We start from the raw sequence: 21,433 nt of genomic DNA on the forward strand, positions 1-21,433 counted from the left end.
ATGTGGCGCTGGAGATATCACGTTCAGCGGTTGTGATGCTGCTGATGCCCGTTGCTATTACTACTACTGCTACACAACAAGAACTACTACTACTACTACTACTACTACTACTACTACTACTGCTACTATCACAACTGATACTACTACTACTACTACTACTACTACTACTACTACTATTACTTCTAGCCTACTACTACTGCTACTACTACTACTACTACTACTACTACTACTACTACTACTACTACTACTACTACTACTACTACTACTACTACTACTACTACTACTACTACTACTACTACTACTACTACTACTACTACTACTACTACTACTACTACTACTACTACTACTACTACTACTACTACTGTTATCATTATCGTTATTGCTGTTACTACCATAATTATAGTGCAACTACGAGTAATAATGTTTACATACTACTACTACTACTACTACTACTATTAATAATAATAATTATGATAATAATAATAAAAATAATAATAATAATAATAATAATAATACATCTCTTGCTTCGATACCACCACATGATACGCCGCATCACCACCACCACCACCAACGCCACCACCACCCTGATCGTCTTCGTCATTACTGACTGCTCTTGTTTACCACGGCAGCCACCACTACCACTGCTCTCCCACCCCAACCCACTCCCACCCCCGCCCCCACCGCCAGTACCCTCCCCTCACGTGGCATTACTCACATCACAGTACACTGACTACCCTACACTCGCCTCGCTACTCCCTAGAATTGAGCGAAAATGTACTGTACAACTCAGTAACACACACACACACACACACACACTGAAGTACGCACGCACGCACACACACGCACGCCGACCAGTGGTGGAATGTTATGGTGCTGGAGTGACCGAGGAAAAAATGTGCAGTGTCAGGACTAACTGGCAACCCCCTGGCGACACTGAGGCGCTGAGAGAGAGAGAGAGAGAGAGAGAGAGAGTACATAAATGACATACCGATGCTCTCTTCACGCTGGTATGTTAATAGATATGACGAAAGCAATGGGGAGTGTGTGTGTGTGTGTGTGTGTTTGGAGGAATGTTGTTTGGAGGAATTATTGTAGTAGAATAGTGTATAGTGTAGGTAGGTAGTAGTAGTAGTAGTAGTAGTAGTAGTAGAAGTAGTAATAGTAATAGATAGTTGGATGTCATTAGCGAGTTGGGGCTAATGCCCTCCAAGTAGTGGAGTAATTGACGCATCAATAAACATGGGGTGGAGGTATTCTTATGTAGTAGTAGAAAAAAAAAAAAGTAGTAGTAAAAGAAGTAGTAGTAGTAGTAGTAGTAGTAGAAGCTAGTTTCTTGAAGCTGATGATGTTTCTAGTGCCATGTGATAGGCATGTGTAGTGGAGAAAGAGAGTATAATGAGAAGAAAGGGAGGAGGAGGAGGAGGAGGAGGAGGAGGGAAAAATATTGCAAACATCACCACCACCACCAAAATAACACCACAACTAGATCGAACGAACAATGCACATACACGGTCTGAATACATTACCAAACCACAACTTATCTTGCAAAATGTGTGTGTGTGTGTGTGTGTGTGTGTGTGTGTGATACCGCAGAGCCTTAACTATTTACATAAAACGTCCACATTTTCTTTGCACCTCCAACAAATCAATTATCTTAATTCCAACCACGAGCAACAACATCAGCAATCTCACAGGTCACTCACAACAAGAGCAAGTGTGTGTGTGTGTGTGTGTGTGTGTGTGTGTAGCAACAGCAGCAGCAGCAGCAGCAGTAACACACTCAGCAACACCCTATACTAGTCTCCCCTTAATGTTCCTGGGCACATTCATTGAAGTTATCCCGGAAGACGCATCTATTCTATGGGGACAATTCACTCCATTCATCCACCCATTACGCTTCTTCGCTTGCTTTACCCGAGCGTCACAGAGGCTGATGATGGTGATGATGGCTGCACCATAGTCAGCACATGGATGGCGGCAGTCACCACACCGCCGCCAAGCACATCTGATGCAACACGCTACATTAGCTGCTACACACGCCAACACGCCCCCAGGAGAGCTTGCCACACCCCCCACCACACGACACACCAGCCACACTGAGGAGCGTGGAGGTGTACATACTGTACCACACCACATCCTTCGCGGATCTCGCTCCCTGAAGGCCGAGGTCGCGGCCGTGTGTGTGTGTGTGTGTGTGTCCCGCCTTCCTCACTGGGTCCGCCAAGCCACGCACCACCCAACAGAGATCTTTACTAAACATCGTTCACTGAGGCTCCAAGGAGTGAAGGTGCGAGGGAGAGAAGGAGGGAGGTGCAAGGGAGAGAAGGAGGGAGGAGCGAGGAAGAAGGGAGGCGAGACAAAGATGGGGGGTGGGGTGTACTCACAGGCAACACGCCAACCCCTAGCGGATTCTTCAAGCACGCCTCAGTCTGCGTTTCGAGGACAAAAGTTTTGCGTATCCAATGTTCACACGGTACGAACAAAGGCCGCATGACTGCGTAAGTCTGCGAGGTAGCCTAGTTATAATACGCAAACTGTTACCTACAGATAATTAAATAATCATTTCACTAAATATTGCATAATCATACAATGCAAACGTCTCAGAACTACTTCCGAAGAAACTATTCTTGAATGTTTGGCTCTTTTTCGGTTTTTCTTCTAATATACATGCAATCCTAAATTAAGTAATCTGCGTACTGTAATTTCAAATCAAATAATTTGTGTAGTCTATACATAGGAATTTATATACAAAGTGTCGCAGTGGATTAGTCCTACATGATGTTTGTTTTCTTTCACTCGCTCTTACAGAAAATAGTAAATATTTGATGGCATACTATTTTGTTTTTGTTTCAACTCAAAACTAAGAATACGCATCACATTAGATGTATTGACCGGTAGATTGTTTATATTGTTGCTATTTTCTCTTCTTTACTGCTGCATTAATGGAATTAAAGAATTTGGTGTGCCAACTGTATTTAACAAAATCTTGCAAACTTTTCAGGGTGCGAGGTAATGTTCATTAATAGCCGTGTGTGCGTTTGCTGACTCCATGCACAACGGAATCACTTTACTAAATAGATTTCTCTCTCTCTCTCTCTCTCTCTCTCTCTCTCTCTCTCTCTCTCTCTCATGAAAACTAAGAACACAAAAATGAACATAACTTCACCTTGAAATAACTATAGACACAAGTAATAAATCGAGAGTTTAGAAATGAGCTAGAGAGCCTTATAACTATCTAACATGCATCTCAAGCTAAACACCGTCAACTCAGGAAGACACAGAACTGCCACATATCTGATAACTATGACGAGGTGAATGACTGTTAAGCTTCATACCTCCCTGGGTATTGTTGTTCCCGCTGGTTACGTGTGCAAGCTATATTTCCATTACATAGGATCTGTGTCTCACTAAAAGCACACTGACCTGACACTAGCCTTGTTCTGGCATTGTTCAGGGTCTACAGGTTTTGCTATATCTTGTAGTATTCCCTCTTTTTCACTTGCGTTTGCTTGTTTTCACTCGTATTCACTTGTATCGGATCTATAAGCCTGCTGCAGTTTGATATCATCCGTAGGAATTCACTTATGACCAATATATCTATTTGCTTTTGCTTGTCCTGCGATCAGTTCCTTCACGGTACATTATAAAGTAGATAACGTGTGATCAATTAACTGATGGGTGTCTGTTAGAAGGCTGTGTTTAAGGTTTCATACAGCGAGTTGAATCTACTTATTTTCATTTGTCCTGTTATCGCTTTCATCAGTGGGTCATGACAGCAAGACCTGTGGGTGTTTAGGTGTTTAAGGGTCATGTCCAAGGTTCCACTCGTCAGTAGTGTCCACCGCCTCAGGTAACACATCTATAGCTACTCGTCCTCTGAGAGACGAGAGTAGCGGAAGACTGTTCACATCCTTCTCACTTGGCAGGATCACGTCATCACGCCATCACGTGTGCACTGATATCTGATCAGATTCGTCCTGTTAGATACAAAAATATATATTATACAATTTCCATATATATCAAAAAAAAAAAAACATATTTAGGGATCATATTGAAATTACTTTTTTGTCTAAGATATGCACCATGACAGGCTATAATAGTTCGATTAGCTAGGATGTTGACTTCACCACCGTTCTTTCATTGTTAATCAAATCTTTAAAACATCATATTTTGGAAAGAAATAAGTCAGTCAGAGAACATGTTGACAGGAGGATTAAAGGGAATGATTAGGTGAAGTGTGAGCTTAAAGAGAACAGAAACATTCGAACCTCAAAAGAAGAAAGCGAGAGCAAGACAAAAGCAAACGATGGGCTACACTGAACATAACATAAACTTTCTATGGAGGCTTTGGATTATTGACCCAAAAGTTAACAAGATCACAATTGTGTGATAGGTTGGGTATGGGAGAGAAAACCCTTTGTAAAACATCGAGAGGGCTTGTGTAGGGGAGGGGCAGGGAGCCGAGATAGCGAGGCAGCCCCCGACGCCCTCCAAAAGTACTAATCCTACTAGCTGTGGTTGTTATGGGGAAAAATTTGAAAACTGGCTTATTCTTAAGAATACGTTTAGCACAGAAAGTAGAAGGCAGAATGTGTTGACTTTCACTTCATACTTCTTGAGTTGTCGCTGAAACAGGTACCCGTGTCATCACGGGTACGTCACAAGACTGACAAACAATTACACCATTAATCATACATCACGATTATTTATAATTATGGTGTATAATAATGAACAGTCTCTACACATTTCCTGACCTGATACAAGCAAGGAAGGGATGAGGCAAAACAAAAAGAGGTCCATTCGAGTCACACATTTGCTACTCCTTTAAATAAGAGCTGAGAATAACAAAGAAACGGTTTTGATCAAAACTGTAGGGAGTAATCTTTTAAAGCACATGATTTGCCTGTTTTGATTAGAGGGAACTGTTTATTCCATTGGTCCACTGTAAAAGCCCATTCCAAACGCTGCCAGACAAAATTATTTTCAAAAGTCGCACGGATGACTAGTCGCGTGTTATTCCAATAAAGTTCCAGAGCAAACATTTTTTTTGTTACCACCACACTGATATCTTCCCCTGTGTGTAACCTTCCCAACGATGGTGGCTATGCGTATAGATTCCTTGATGGTGACTAAAAGCTTTGCATTGATTTCTTCTCCACTGAGAAAATAAAGGTCGCTTGGATCTTCATGAGTGGTTTTTCTCTTGGTGCGGCAGAATCTTGACTAAACGATCACTACAATATTGTGGATATCTCCTTGAAATCTCAAGTAAAGAATACAGTCTGCAATGATTTCGTTCAAGGCACGTCTTTCCTTCCTAATAAATGTGCCAGTTCTCAAGTGTGGACAGCAGAGTGAGATATAATTTTAAACGCAGTCACGTGACCTGATGGATTTAAACGAAATATTTTACATTAGGCTACCTGATAAATACACGGTCGTTCATAATCCCAGTAACAACCGTTCAGCCCTCGAGTTATACTTGTAGATTAATATACTTGAGATTACAGTATGTGAAAAGTCTTCAAAATTTACTTTAGGAGAAAGTAAGTCTAATAATGGTCACTAAGCAGTGCCTGAATGATTTGACCACACAACATATTATATCTAGAGTATCATAGACGAGCATATAGCGCCACTTTGGCCACTGCAACAATAATGCGCTCGTTAGTAGACCAGCCTGAGTTTGAAAGTTGGGACGTGCAGGTATGAAAAGCATCTTGCAACATTCTCCATTTGACTATTTCCAAGACTGAAATGCATGCCCTAGAGACATGCAGAATGGATGAAGCGAGGTTAGGTGCGCGCCACAAAGGTAGGACAAGTGTGTATTGCTTGTTGTCCTCGTTCACCTTACACCTCTGGCAGTCATGCTACACGTCTCGAAATACATGAAGCAACTACCTCATCTGGTGCTCCCTCCTCCCTCCTTCAGCTACTCGCTGTCATATATTATGATCATTCAGGAACCAAAATGTACTAGAAATTTAATAATACATTTCAACTTTTCATCATATCACCTATGTGTAGGCTTCTACGTTTCCATTTATAATCAATGAAAAGGTACATAGATAGATAGACAGATAAATAGTTAAATAAATAGATCGGTAAGTGAATAATAAATAGTGGATAGCTAGGTATAGGTTAAGTTTGGTAATACTTTATATAAAAGTCTGCAGCGACTAACTTTGCATTACCTAGCCTAGCCGGGCATGCTGTGCAGTGCGCCCACCCTGGAAAGCCCCTTAAATAACATTAATATGACATATTGTACCTAACCTAACTGCTAGACACGCACCGTCCCTCCCAACAAATAGGACTGGGACACCTCTCTCACCTGATATTTATCTAAAGGTATATGCGAATGAATGGATGAGAATAGATCATTAACAAGCGCGAGAAAGGATTCTTGGGTAATTACCATGAACCGATAGGTGTGTGAATAGATAAATAGCTAGATGGAGTCAAATAGGTAAATGAATAGGTAGGGAAATGCAGATGGGTAGACTGATGGATAAATAGATAGACAGATGGGTAAATAACATCAATAGTAATGATAAGAAGTGAAAAAGTAGTTACGTATATCATAAACAGCGTCTTATAAATGGACATGAAGTAGCTATAGTAACGATAACAAAAGAAACATTAGTGATACAATGAATATGATCATAGTCCTTCATATAGGTAGCTAGACCGATGACAGCTTCAATTTTGATAACAATAGCAACAGTAGTCATACCATACATGTAACTACAGTCTTTTTACTGAAACTTCTTTCGAAAGGTATTCTGTGTTTGTGTAAAAAGGTTAATCTTGCTCCCAATTATTCTTTCATAGAACATTATAAAACTGAGAGCAAATTCAGTATAGCAATCATAGGTTAACAACCAATAGTTATGTGAGGTATATAATGAGGTCATATAAGTGACAAAAGGAAGATAAAATAGGATAGGTATAGACACCGTACCTGTAGTTAAGACGGGACCATCCCTCGGGGCCACTGCGAGAGAAAGACTGGGAGCACCAAGTCGCTCTCCCTCAATCTCCCACGCTTCTGTCCCTCCTTCCACCCCCATGGCGGCGCGTCACCTGGTTCGGCGGCGGCCCCGCAACCTAACTACCTACAGATTCTACAAAGAACTCACAGGCCACCAGTCCGACATGATGTTTATGGTAATGAGTTGTCATTGTCTAGCCAACAACAAACAAGTTAAAGATTTCCAGGTTCACGTAGTTTTTGGGACTTTTTAGGCCTGTGTGTGTTATTCTGTGTACTAATGATGGTTCAGTATTTGAGGAGTGTGTTGTATGATTTTGAATGAAGCGCATTAGAGTGCCTGGATGAAATGTATGGGTGTATGGTAGTAATGGGTCGAGGGGTGGGTAGGCTGGCACTGGTGACGTGAGGACTGCCAGGTGCAGGTTACTGGGGCATCAAGGCCGTGTTGTTTCTGTCCATGTATAGTTGGTGTCAGCTTTGCCAGCACGTAGTACTGCAAGGTGATGTCCTCACATGTGCCTGTTTTCCTAATGTGATATATGAAGACACAAGAAGCAGCTTATTCATATCCTTAGTCCTTTAGTGCTTCTGCTAGGGAGGTTATCAATACCAGGGGTGGTGTGGATCAAAATTTATATTACTAACACCATTGTATGTTCCAATGACACACTCACTCATTACATTATTCATCTTTGCCACAGAATAACTGTCACCCTCAACCTTATTGTTTAAAGGTTATTTTCTCTTCATTTCTTTTCAAGAATAAAGAAGCTGCCAGTCTCATACAGACTAAGAATAGCAGCTATCAACTTTATGATCTGCTGTAAACCTTCACTTGAAGTTTGATTGTGAATGGGATTTCTAAATCTAAATCTAAATCTACAGTAATGCTGTTTTCTGTTCTACCAAACCTTACTTTTTATATCAATTTGCAGAGCATGAGGTTATTGTTACATAAGATTTAGAGTGGAAATCCCATTTACCATTGTATTCCTCTCTCTCTCTCTCTCTCTCTCTCTCTCTCTCTCTCTCTCTCTCTCTCTCTCTCTCTCTCTCTCTCTCTCTCTCTCTCTCTCTCTCTCTCTCTCTCTCTCTCTCTCTCTCTCTCTCTCTCTCTCTCTCTCTCTCTCTCTCTCTCTCTCTCTCTCTCTCTCTCTCTCTCTCTCTCTCTCTCTCTCTCTCTCTCTCTCTCTCTCTCTCTCTCTCTCTCTCTCTCTCTCTCTCTCTCTCTCTCTCTCTCTCTCTCTCTCTCTCTCTCTCTCTCTCTCTCTCTCTCTCTCTCTCTCTCTCTCTCTCTCTCTCTCTCTCTCTCTCTCTCTCTCTCTCTCTCTCTCTCTCTCTCTCTCTCTCTCTCTCTCTCTCTCTCTCTCTCTCTCTCTCTCTCTCTCTCTCTCTCTCTCTCTCTCTCTCTCTCTCTCTCTCTCTCTCTCTCTCTCTCTCTCTCTCTCTCTCTCTCTCTCTCTCTCTCTCTCTCTCTCTCTCTCTCTCTCTCTCTCTCTCTCTCTCTCTCTCTTTAAGATTAGTTCTCTCCTTGTTAGGTTGCTATCTAATGGTTAGTGACCTAATGCCTTCATGGTCCATCCATATTTTCTTGATAATTTTAGCATCTTCATCACTTCTAGGAAGAATATTCTTTCACTAGCTTTGGTGTTAGTGTGGTCCTGATATGGTAAGCATACCTGAAGGAATATGATAAATTACATGACTAATAATAAAGCAAAGGATAGTTTGTGAATTCTTGTGTAATTTTATTCATATTTAGGTGTACCTCATTTTTTCACCTACATTTATCCTTTTATCCTCAGGTTCCAGAGGAAGGCCTGAATAAGATGCCTTATGGCAGAATTCTAAGGGCATTACATATTTTAGAAGCTGCCCTTCAAAGGAATGAGGTGCCTCGGGTCACCATCATGGCCCACCTTAAGGTACTGTATTTGAATGTTGCTGTAACTGCAACGCTGCCAAAGAAAGTTACAATCACAATATTCTTTTGATGCATTATATCTGCTCTCTATTACTGTAACTCTTAAATGGGTGTGGGATAGAGCTGGGAACACTACAAGTTTGCAAGATAAACTAGAATATTAGAAGAAATAAAGGGGAAAAAAATTACCTTGTTCACATTAAGCCATAGATGAGCAGACTAATGGTTTGGCTATTTGTTAGAGGGAGTCCTTTGGGTAAACAGGATGTTACTTACTGAAATCTGAATGAAGGGTGAGTATTGAAGTAATGATCTTGATGCAGGTGCTGATGGACCAACTGCATGTTGGACAGGACCCTTTGGGGGAAACCTCAGACACTTCAGAGGTCACCACCATCATCCAGAAGCATGGTGGTGTCCAGGTGGGTGTTGTGCCAGTGGCAAGTTGATGCCAGCTTAGCCTGTGGAACCAAATATCCAATGGGTGTCAAACAGGGTTGTTAAAATAAATGTTTTTTTTTTTTTTTTTTTTTTTTTTCCACAAATAAGGGGAGGTTCAAGATGGAGAAATATGATAATGATTTGTTTATCCCAGACAGTTGCTTGATACAGTCCTGCCTCAATTTGTAGTATAGAAGTTTTGTGCCGACTTGTTCGTCCATAATGGTGGTGCCACTGATGGTTTCTCCCCAGACTCTTTTATCCCTCCTGATGGTGAAAGACCTTGGGGGCCGATGCTGCTTCCTGGAGACCTGTCAGCATGACCTTAATGTGGGCAGCCTGCATGCTGTGACCCTCGACATCCTCAGGAAGCTCACCCTGGTAAGCACCCCCCCACCACCTCTCTCTCTCTCTCTCTCTCTCTCTCTCTCTCTCTCTCTCTCTCTCTCTCTCTCTCTCTCTCTCTCTCTCTCTCTCTCTAGACATCCAGCATCATCATACTGATCAGACAAACAGATTTTGTTCTGTTCTCCATAGCTTGACACAAAAATATCCTTGAGTTCTAATTATGCCAGCTTTGCAAACAATTATTCCCTGCTCATCATAATTATTCATTGTACTATTTCATACATTGACACATGAATGAGTCACTTACCACACACTGTAAAGATGACTTGCCTGGCAGCTGCTAACATTCAGCTTCTACTCCACTCCCCTCAGGAGTTACATTCTGGGGCACGACTGAGTGAGAGTGATGAGGTTCTCCAAATCCTGTTCTCCTTAATGCTGGATAAGGAGACGTATACCAAGGCCATTGCCCTCGTGGAGCATCTCCTCATCTTCCGCAAGTCAACCCTGCAGTTGAACACCATCCGTGAGTAGAGGGATGAGGAGGCGTTTGAGGTGTAGTTGAGTTACGTGGTTAGTAGTGTTCTTGATGATAATAGATTACCTTATATCAAACTGTTTTACAAATTACAAAAATGAAAGTGATTGAGAATCATGTTGAATATACTTTTAGTGCTTTATATGACCAATGGATGTTTGAATTTTAAGTAGATTTAAAAGAAATATAAGTGGGAGATCTTTCAGTAACGATGGAAGTAATAATGTGGTAAGATTTAAGGTGTTAGTTTCATATAGATAGTAAAAATAATTAGGAAATGAAATAGATGAAGTCATTCATAAATGGACACTAAATTAGATTAAAGGATATTCAGATACTCATGGGAAATGACCACACCCTCAGAAGTTACAAATGTTGTTAACAGAAATGTAAGTGCCTGCATGGTATTAATAGTTACCTTGAATAGTACTGCCTGTTTTGTTCGTGTTATAACTGAATGAGCTCTGCTTTGCCTTTAACCACACAGCCAGCTTGGACCGCCTTATTGCCAAGCTGGATGGGCAGTACCTGGCCAACTTTTGCAGCATTCTAGCAGTCACCATCTCAGACCTGGATGTGTACGAGAACAAAACTTTGTGTAAGGAATGATTACTTTCTCTTGAAGTAGTTCACAATTCTTTATTTATTTTCTGTCAATACTGATTTACAGGATATTTTGAATGTGCTCTAACCTAACCTTTATAATCTGACCAAATCACTAATCTGGCACCCTACAAGTCCCAATGATGCTGAGTTAGTGATGGGTGACCTATAAGCCTTAAAAAGTCTGGGAATAATGGTTTCACATACAATCTGTTACTATGTAGTTGTGAGTCAAGAGAAACAGGTGACATTAAATCTTTAAAACTTGATTATTAGTTGACAACAATGGAAAATAAACATATTATGAAACTTTGATATGTGATAGTAAATAATTAATCAGAAGTTGAGGTTGCATGTCCTGCTTAATATGAAACCTAACTATATTGTTCTTTCTGCAGTATATGAGCAAAGCAAGCTGCGAAGCAACATCAAGTCCCTGTCTCCCCTGCGAGACATCAACCAAGAATTCATTCTGAGAATCCCTCATTTCCTCTCCCGTCTGGTAGACTTTGCCACCAAGCTGCCATGTAAGTTTCATCTGCTGTTTTTATGGAGTACATTGAAAGAGACTGTGAATAATGGAGGATGATTATACAGTACAATGAACTAAATCAAATGCAGAAAACTTTTGGTGCATGAAAAGTTTGTCTTAGTTGGAAATATGTATGGAACAGTCTTAGTCGGAAATATGTATGGAATAATTTGATGTGAGGTGGCAGATGAAATAGGAAGATTTAGATGAGATTGAGTAAGAGAGAATGGAAAGCATTTGATGTATTTGGGCAGAAATGTTTATGGTGAACACTTTCCAGCATAAATTGGTTCATAGTCCACATGGAGGAAGAATGTGTGTGAAGGAAACTGTCTGTGGAACAGGAAGATCAATTGTTGTACTATTTGAGAGAGAGAGGAATGGGAATGATATGTCCATGAGTAATGAGTGAAGTTTGGAACAGGTGGAGACTATTGATCTAGCCAATCTATTATTATAGGAGTTCCAAGGTAGTGGATTAGGTTAATAAAAATCAAATATAAAATCATGTTACAATCTTTTCTCCACCAGATGAACCAAGGTATTCTGGGCTCACAATGGAGGTGGAGCACTGGATGCGTCTCATTGAAGACTCCATGCGTGAAATGTTGAGAGGCAACCAGAGTCAACAACCTTCATCTTCTGGCTCACTTAGTGTAACTTCACAAACTAATCCTAGACATCTTATGGGTATGTATAATTCATCTTAATTAGAGAGGTTTATTGCACTGAACTATACCTGAAATATATGTGCTATATGTGTATTACTAAAAATTACCTTTTTAATTTAATGAATTTACATTCTACTTTTCTGTCGTAGATCTGATGAACCGAATACAACCCCAGACCATCGCCAACCAGATAGATTCTCTGACGGGTCCCATGCTGCAGCGTGTGGAGAGTGTCTATGTACTAGGACTGCTGCTGCTCGGTAAACAACGCAAGGAGGTGCAAGTACAGCTGGCTAGACTCAGGCTTATTCCTCGTCTCTCGTCTCTCTTTGACCTCTTCATCTGGAAGTGTGAAACGTAAGTATTATAGAGAGAGGCAGGACATTTAAGGGATTGGAATATAGATAATGTATTAGCCATTAGAGATCCATTGTTGAATTGTAATGAAAAAGAATTATTAACACTTTCAGGATCATCTGACTTCAGCTTGCATTATCTCCTTCCTTTCTTTCATTCTGATTTTTTTTTAACCGTGATAATCAATAAGCATTTTACCATCTTTTGTTAAGGAAGCGAAACACTAAGAATTACAGAATATACATGAACGATAGATACAAGAAAACTTTGTAGTATGGAGAGACTGGCTTCTGAATTTTGGTAGGAAATGCTATCTCAGGTCGCTTTCCAGTCATCACGGAGCTTAAGAGAGCATCAGAGGAACCATTTATGTTTTAAGAAATAGGCAGTGTGAAGGACACATTATTGACTGATTATTTGGATGTATTTACCCTTGGCATGTGGTAATGTCTCATAGTTATCCATGATGAAAATATTTATTGTGAATCACATGCTATTTATTCTATATTGGGAAGGGAGGTACTGGATTTGAACAAATGACAAGTGGTGATGATGTGGATTTGAAAAAAAAAAAAAAAAAGTGGACACTTAAAAATAGATAGTTTGTGTGTGGGGCAGAACTAGTTGATTATAACTCTTGAGTAATGAGAGACTTGAAATTATTATAATCAGGAAACTTGGAAGATTATTGCATCCTGTGTTTGCTGGTGTACACGGTGCAGCTCTGTGTTATATGTTTATTTTTTATTTATTTATTTTTTCAAGAATCTAAAGACAGTTTCATCATATACACAATAGATGTTGGGAAAATCCTAGGTAGGTTACTAAAGTGTCATTGGATGTCATAAAGGCACAATAGTTAAATTTAAATCACACTGTATACACTCCCACTACAACAAAGTAAATACTCTGATCCACATCTCTTATCTTGTCACTGGATTTTCTTTAATCATGGTCATCCCTTAATCTTCCAGGTATCAGGAAAGGATAAGAGTTCCAGGTCACCTAAGCTCCTGTGAATGCAGTCCTGAAGTTGCCCTCAAGATACAGTTCCTCAGACTAGTGCATAGTTTCTGTGATCAGTCAGACTACAGAGTGAGTGTCAGAAAATGCTTGGTTTTGTGCTTAACTTATGTGTGAAGAGTTGATTGGGTAAGGTGGTGATTGCAAGATAACACTAATGCTTGTAATAATTTATCTCTAAGTTGTGGGAATGACATGGTAATTAGGACCATGGATTTGATCTGAATTTCATGCTTTTCAGGTTTCATAATGGACGAGGTTCATGCTGATCTCTAAAATAGATTTTTTGCTGATTTCAGATTTTTTTTTTTTTTTAAGTTCAGTTTTGTGATAGTCACCATTAAATGTTATGCCAATACTGCTAATTATCTTGTGATGAATAGAATAATAAATTATTGTGTTTCATGGGTACATTTTGAGATATTCATTACATATTCACTTTGATAATTAAGATATGACATGAGGCTACTCCCTTAGGAAGCACTGTATGTAGATGGTGTATGATACTTATTACAGTGAAGCAGAAGCAGGAGCTGAGGTCTGGGAATGGAGTAATGACATGGGCTTGAATACAAGTGACAGGGTAAATGTGCAGAAAGCAAAGGTCATTATTATGTGAGATTGGTGGTACTGTAATAACTAGTACAAGTGTGCAACATGGATAGTATATAATTAACAAGCGCATATTTATGGATACTCATGAATAGTTGTACCTATATCATTATATAGATGCTGATATTGGTATGCCTTGGATGTGTCCAGACACAAACATCACTTTAGTTGTATTGAAGGATGTGATAAAGTTCATATGCTGTCCATTTCAGAATGTTTTCAAGTTTTCATTGTTAAAGTATTCACACCATGATATAAACACCACAATTAACAAGTAGGAATAAATTGTAATTAATGAACTTTAAATTATAAAGCCAGAATTTTTTTCCTTCATCATATAGGTATGTCTAAGAAAAGTACATAAGATATCCAAAAATCCAATACACTCTATTGGTGCAATATCTTTCAGCATGATTTATTGATCACCTGAATACATATTATTGCATTGTTTGAAATGGAGTGCTAATGATTACCTTCAAAACTATAGTAATTATTTTTTGTCTTCCTTACAGTACCTGATGCTTACTCCCAAGGAGTTCACTGAAGTGCGCAAGATCCACATCCACTATGGTCGTGAGGACAACTTCTCTCTACATCCCGGCCCCTCCCCATCTCAGTCTCCTACCACAACGCCCCCTGAAAGTTCCAATGGCAATGAACCTGCCAAACCCAACCTGCCCTGCAATGACAACAGCCAGCCTGAAAGAACAGAGGAGTGGGCAGCAACCAACATGGCCAGTCAAGCCAGGCCTCTGGTGGAGTATCCTGCTGAGCAGATGTGTAGTGGCTCCAAGGGATTGCTACTTAAGATTGTTGAAGCCCTAAAGAAGGAAACAACTGGATCAACATTCAGGTAAAGCAATGGTATTCATAATGCTGGTAATCTTTATTTAGAGCAAGTCAACATTTTAATTCAGTGAAGCTCATCCATACATAGTATTTATGCATCCTTCACTCAAAATTCAAAATTAGATATAACGACTCTAACACTACCCTCCTCTTCTGGGAAAAGGAACATATATGTCCTCAAGCTGGACTGTTCTACTACTATCAATCCTAAGCGTCTTGACAACTCTCCTCAACTTCATTAACTGCAACATTTGCAGCCTCAAATCTAATTTTCAATTTGTAGAACACCACCTCTTCTATTAAACTTAAGAACATAAGAAAAAAGGGAAGCTGCAAGAGACCACCAGGCCTATTACACATGGCAGTCCCTGTGATTAAAGCTACCTAATTCCATCTATCATTCCCATCTATGAACTTATGTAATCTTCTTTTAAAGCTCCCTATTGACTCAGCCCTGACTACATGACCACTGAGACCGTTCCACTCATCAACCGCTCTGTTTGAGAACCAGTTTCTTTCCATTTCTTTCCTAAACCTGAATTTTTCAGGTTTAAACTCATTATTTCTGGTTCTGCCCTCGCTACTGATCCTAAGAACTTCATTCTTGTCCCCTTTGTTAAAACCTTTATACCACTTAAATACTTCTATCAGGTCTCCTCTTAACCTACGTCTCTCTAAGGAATGCAGATTGAGTTTTTTCAGTCTCTCTTCATAGGGAATATCCCTCATTCCCTGTATCTTTTAGTCATCCTCCTTTGCACTGACTCCAACAGAGCTATATCCTTCCTAAATGTGGGGACCAGAATTGTACCGCATAGTCAAGATGTGGCCTGACCAGCGCCAAGTATAATTTTAGTATTACTTCAGGACTCCTGCTTTTAACACTTCTAAAAATTAATCCCAATACTCTATTCGCCTTATTTCTGGCCTCAATACATTGCTTCCTTGTACCGAGATCGGAGCTAACTATGACTCCTAAATCTTTCTCATACTTGGAACTTCCTAGTGCCACGTTATCTATCGTGTACCTATTGCTTGGATTATCTCTACCTACACTGCAGTTAATTTGAACTGCATTTGCCATCTGTCTGTCCATTCTTTCATTCTATCCAAGTCTGCCTATAAGGCATCTGAATTAGACCTAATTAATCTACTTATCATTGTGTCGTCTGCAAATTTACTGATGTCACTATTAATTCCACTATCCAAGTCGTTGATATATATTAGAAATAATAATGCCCTAAAACTGAGCCCTGTGGCACCCCACTAACTACTTCCCCCCACTCGGAATTAGATCCATTAATTACTACCCTTTGTCGCCTGTCGTGTAACCACGCTTTAATCCAGCCTAATATTCTACCTTCTATACCGTGTGCTCTAACCTTTTTAAGAGCCTCTGGTGAGATACCTTGTCAAAGGCTTTACTGAAATCTAAGTATAGAATGTCATAATTATCACCCTTATCTGCAGCCTCATAAATCTTACTATAAAAACTCAACAAGTTTGTAAGACCTGACTTTCCCTTCGTAAATCCATGTTGTATTTAATTTATCAAGCTGTGTTTATCTAGTTGTTCCCTAATTAATTATTGATTCCATTAATTTACCCACAATTGAAGTTAAGTTAACAGGCCTGTAATTAGACGTTAGGGTTTTATCTCCTTTCTTAAATATGGGAACCACATTAGCTTTTCTCCACATTATTGGTACCTCACCTGACTCCAGTGACATCCTAAAAAGTACTGCTAAAGGCTTGTTGATGACTTCCTTGTATTCCTTTAGAACCCTTGGATATACTTCATCAGGTCCTGGTGACTTGAATTTCTTCAGTTTATCTATCTCCTGGTCTACCATCCCCTTAGTTATATGAATATCTGTCAGCTTTTCACTATCCTCTGCCCTAAATATCTGTTCTCTATCTGGGATTTCCTGTGTGTTCTCCTGGGTGAAGACAGTTAAAAAATACTCATTCATAATTCTACTAATCTCTTCCGTAGAACTAACCATTTGCTGCCCCTAAGGGATCTATTTCTTCTCTGCTTTTTGTCTTGTATAACTGAAAAAATCCCTTGGGGTCTGTCTTTGCTTAACTTCATCTTCTTTTCCTCAATGAAACACAGGTGTCTGAGGCAACTGACAGTAGCCTCTTCCTATGACTTGAACTTTTTCAAGTGGGATTTTCAAAACGTTAGATTTTTATGATTCTCTTGACATATCTTTTGAGACTGGTACCTCAGTGGGCCTTTCTTTTCAATTGAATACTTGTGATGTCAGATTCTGGTACGAAAAAGGGTGTTTTGTATTTTTTATATCCCTACTGTAATTGTAGCATGAAAACTAGTCACCATAAGGTAATGTTTAAAAGTTAGTGTAGTAATTTTGCTTTTAATGATTTTCAAAACTATATGTGCTACAATTGACCATTTGTGACAATTTTCTCAATAACCTATGGTATTGAGCAGCATCTCACTGTATGCTTGCAGGTTTTGGTTTTCAAGAGCCATTGAGAGTTACCTACGCAGCCCCAACCCATATGCTGACCAAGTATTTTTATTGAGACGTGGACTGCTAAAGGTGAGCTTCAGAAAAGGAAGAGTAGTTTATATTATTATATATACAATCCTTCCCTCTTATCTTCAGTACTGTGACGCATTTTTACCACAAGTTTTGGATGTAATTAGACAAGTTTATTGACATTAGGAAGGGTCTATGGAGGTCAGATGATTAATGGCCACAGTCTTCACTATTTCTATCTCCACATAAGTTCTGAAGCTGTGTCAAAACGCCAAATAGTAAGCACAATAAATACGAAAACACGTCATAGTACTGAAAGGGTTAAGAGGACTAGTGAGATCCTCACGTGGCTATAAAAGTCCACCATGACCACCAGAGCTTTCTCATACCATCATTTTGAACTGCTTGTTAAACTCCTCACCAGACTCCTGTGAGGAGTTCAGCCAGTTGTTCAAAATGATAGTATGAGAAACCTCTGTTGGTTCTCTCTCTCTCTCTCTCTCTCTCTCTCTCTCTCTCTCTCTCTCTCTCTCTCTCTCTCTCTCTCTCTCTCCACTTAAAAAATTTAATAATGGAAAACAAGAAACCTAATGCTGAAGAAAACACAGAGTCATGATGTAAAAAATAAGGCTTTATGTAGACAAAACAAAATTACACAAATTTTCCTTAGTTTTGCATTCTTTTCATACAATATTTCAAGTCATATATATCTTAAAATGCATTTTGATTCCCTTTCAGCATCTTGCTGGATCTTTGCTACAATGTGACCCTGGACCCAACCAGAAGGAGGTACTTCAGTCTACCTTTGACCTTCTTGGGGAGCTGCTGAAGTTCAATGACAAGGCATACAAGAGACTGGATTCACTCATTGCTACAGAATTTAAGGTACATCATTATATTTCCTTTTGATTAATAATTTTATTCATTGCTCATTTATTGCTTCTGAAATAAAATGGACTAAAGATCAAAGATCAATGGTTCAGGTAAAGATATGGTATTTTAGAGTGCTTTTGATGTGAATAGAATGGATGGTAAAAATAATAAGTGTATTTGAAAGGTTTGGCTTGGTTTGTTAAAGGTGGAGGAACAATATCCTATCAGGCTTAACTCGCTACACACACTTTTCTTATGTTGCAGGAAAAGCAGCTGTTCTCATTGGTGACCAAAAATCTTGTGGACTCCAACATGCTGGTGCGTTCACTAGTCCTCTCCCATGACTATTTTGTAAGAGTTCAAGGTGCAGAAGCCTTTGTGGCTAAATCCCGTACCCTTCACCACGTGTCCACCTTCAGGCAGCGTCTCAGCTTCCTGGTACAACTCATCAAAACAATCAGTGTTGACACTTTGACACAGGTAAGTTAGAGTGTAACATGTTAGAAGACTGAAAGAATGTAATCTCCATCTTGATGATGCATATTAAAGGTTATGAAATGAGGTGCCTTCAGTTTGCTTGTTGATGCAGCTCATTGCCATTCCCACTTATTCACTATTGTAAGTCATATATACATCAGCTGACAGCTTATATTATTGTACTCTAGCTTAGTAGCATGGATTTAACAGATCAGTTGATATTGTTTGAATGTTCTTTTATTAAAAAGCTTTGGGCATCATATTACAAAACAAAATACTAGATAAATAAGATAAATCATTATTCATAGGAAACACTGATAAATGCATAAAATTTCTAGTTAAATGTTATGCATTACAGGCAGATGTGAAACACAGCCTTCTTGTGTGTTTTTTTTTAATAACTGAATTGATGCATATCATAGAGTAAACCTTCTGTACTTTTATATTCACTTGATAAAGGAAAATAGTGAAGAGCCAAAAGAATGATTTGTTAACTTATTTTTCATTTTGCAGGAAAATGTGAGTTGCTTGAACACATCTCTAGTTATCTTGATGTTGGCTCACAAACATTCAGAGCTCCCTCTTTACCTAGAGGCTCTGCGCACCCATGTAGAGCCACATCTTCTCACCAATCTACGGTCCCTCCTTCGTTTCTGGCAGACACATTATCTCCACAACAAGGACAAGGATTGTAACACACTGCAGCGGGTAAGTGGAAAGAAGACTTTTGGGTTTATGCTGTGTCTCAAGTCATTACCTCTATTGCTCTGTTTCCAAGACATTCATGAACTCTTGTTACAAGTTAAGTGTATTTCCTTCATATGGGAAACCTTTAAGTTATGAAAGTTCTTGAATCTAGCTATATCAAGTTCCAATCAACTTTTCTTGAACTTCTAGATATCCATGCTGAAAAATTGTATTGTGTAATCCTCCCTGTTTCTTAACTAGTTCAACACACAAAATAACTTGCCTCGGCATCTTTTCGTGCATTGCACCAATCTGTAATCATGAAATCCACTGGAGTTCTCAGGGGGTAATAGGACTGAGCAGTGCATTGTTTACAAACTGAATAGCAGTGCATTGTTTAGAAACTAAATAGCAATCAGTGGTGAAACACTGCCTCTGTCATATGGTATATTTATTTTCAGAGTTCTGGTATTTCTTTTGACTTTTGGCGTGAGACTGTTGCAACTCTGGTGGCGGAGAAGAAGCTCTCTCCTGATTGTATCTACCACTACCTCTCACCTGAGGATCTCACTCTTTCCCGCACCAGCTAGTGTGTGGCCTCACCCAGTCCTCATCCCCATCCCAGTCCTCAGAGGCTGGTTCCAATGGTGGCAGGTGAGGAGGGTGACAGTGATAGTGATGGATGAGTCTTGTTCAACCTGAATGTTAAATTTTTCTAAGCATTCTGACATGAATGCTAAATGGAAATGTCTAGTTGAAAGCCTGACAAAATGGAGATGGTGAGTAAGATGGTGATGATGGTCAGTTCCAGATGAGATACAGTACAAACAGGCTCTGGGACTACTATTTAGGCTAGACAAGAGTTGCAGCATTGATTGACACAACTTGTAACCATAAAAGAAGAAAATTTATGTGCTGATTTTTCCACGTCAAAAGAAGTTGTGATTTTGTAAATAATGCAGTGGCAATACAGCCACCACACCCTGATTGCATTTCACCCATCATGAGTTTGTAAGAGATGGTTCAGTACACAGGAGGAGTCACTACGTACTTGTTATATTGTGGGATCTTTGCAAAAATAGAAATACTTTACTAACCTTTACAGACAAAGTCATCAAGCATTATAAATTACTGTTTTATCAGTTATAACAAATAGTTTCAGTGAGCTAAAAATTAACTGTATTGGAATACCAGTGCAACCAAGAGGTTACAAACCCTTGGTTTTAATACATACTTTGGATTGTTATTGTCATAGGTTTTATTTAAGCTCATATATTTAGCCTTAAGTGAGAGTTTATTTCCCTGCTATCTGTTGAAGAAAATTACTTTACAGTTATAATGTGTATTTTGTTGTTTAGAATATATTGAGACAATCTAGATAACACATAATCTAATTATATTTTTGTTTACATGTCTTCTAATGTTTCTCTGTGTTGAACAAGCACAAACATCACTAGTTAGATCATCCTGAATTGAGTAGGTGCCCAATGCTTTGTGGACCACAAATATTGAACCTGAGATGATACAGGACACAAGAAGAGTTTGTTTATTTGAGTAGGTCCATGTTTTATCTGACAGAAGAAAAACAAACCTCAAACTTGGGACTTGAAGTGTCTTTTGGGAATCTGTGATTGTGGGCATTGAGCACAGGAGTAGTAGATAGTGGGACATCATGTGATGTAAGCAGACATGTACCCAAGCTCTCTTGTAACTTGTGACAGAAAACACTAAAATTCCCTGCAATTAATCTGTAGTAAGGTCAATGTGTTAGTGGCTTTAAATCAGTCTGGTGAAGGTGTTGGCAAGATGAGAGACTACACATCATCATAAGTTCTTCCAAGCATCTTCCACACACACACACTGCACAAGATATCTCAAGCTTGTTTGATGATCCATTTGAAAAGATAGCATTCTCTTACATGTCTGTATATAATGAGGAACCATCATCCTGTTTTAAGGATGCATTTACCATTTGCTGTCTCTCA

General features: G+C 39.3%; 1 protein-coding gene across 1 annotated transcript; it reads left to right on the plus strand.

The window, feature by feature from the left end:
- The first annotated feature begins 6,982 nt into the window (after nt 1-6,982).
- On the plus strand, nt 6,983-21,405 carry LOC123520488 (short transient receptor potential channel 4-associated protein-like). The gene is made up of 16 exons (XM_045282757.1): nt 6,983-7,173; nt 8,806-8,925; nt 9,248-9,346; nt 9,618-9,746; nt 10,086-10,239; nt 10,739-10,849; nt 11,253-11,381; nt 11,918-12,076; nt 12,207-12,414; nt 13,389-13,509; nt 14,562-14,902; nt 17,381-17,471; nt 18,150-18,296; nt 18,549-18,764; nt 19,275-19,469; nt 19,910-21,405. Exons 1-16 carry the CDS (start codon nt 7,075-7,077, stop codon nt 20,036-20,038), a joined length of 2,448 nt encoding a protein of 815 aa, XP_045138692.1. The 5' UTR covers nt 6,983-7,074; the 3' UTR covers nt 20,039-21,405.
- Nucleotides 21,406-21,433: the final 28 nt, after the last annotated feature.

This window comes from Portunus trituberculatus, chromosome 47 (assembly GCF_017591435.1).
Source record: "Portunus trituberculatus isolate SZX2019 chromosome 47, ASM1759143v1, whole genome shotgun sequence".
NCBI classification, from domain to species: Eukaryota; Metazoa; Arthropoda; class Malacostraca; order Decapoda; family Portunidae; genus Portunus; species Portunus trituberculatus.

Excerpts from the sequence above, each read along its gene's own strand:
- LOC123520488 (XM_045282757.1), top strand. The coding sequence starts at position 7,075 with ATGGCGGCGCGTCACCTGGTTCGGCGGCGGCCCCGCAACCTAACTACC. Across the intron at positions 11,382-11,917 it reads CTTTGCCACCAAGCTGCCAT|ATGAACCAAGGTATTCTGGG; the intron begins GTAAGTTTCATC and ends TTTCTCCACCAG. Across the intron at positions 18,297-18,548 it reads TCATTGCTACAGAATTTAAG|GAAAAGCAGCTGTTCTCATT; the intron begins GTACATCATTAT and ends CTTATGTTGCAG.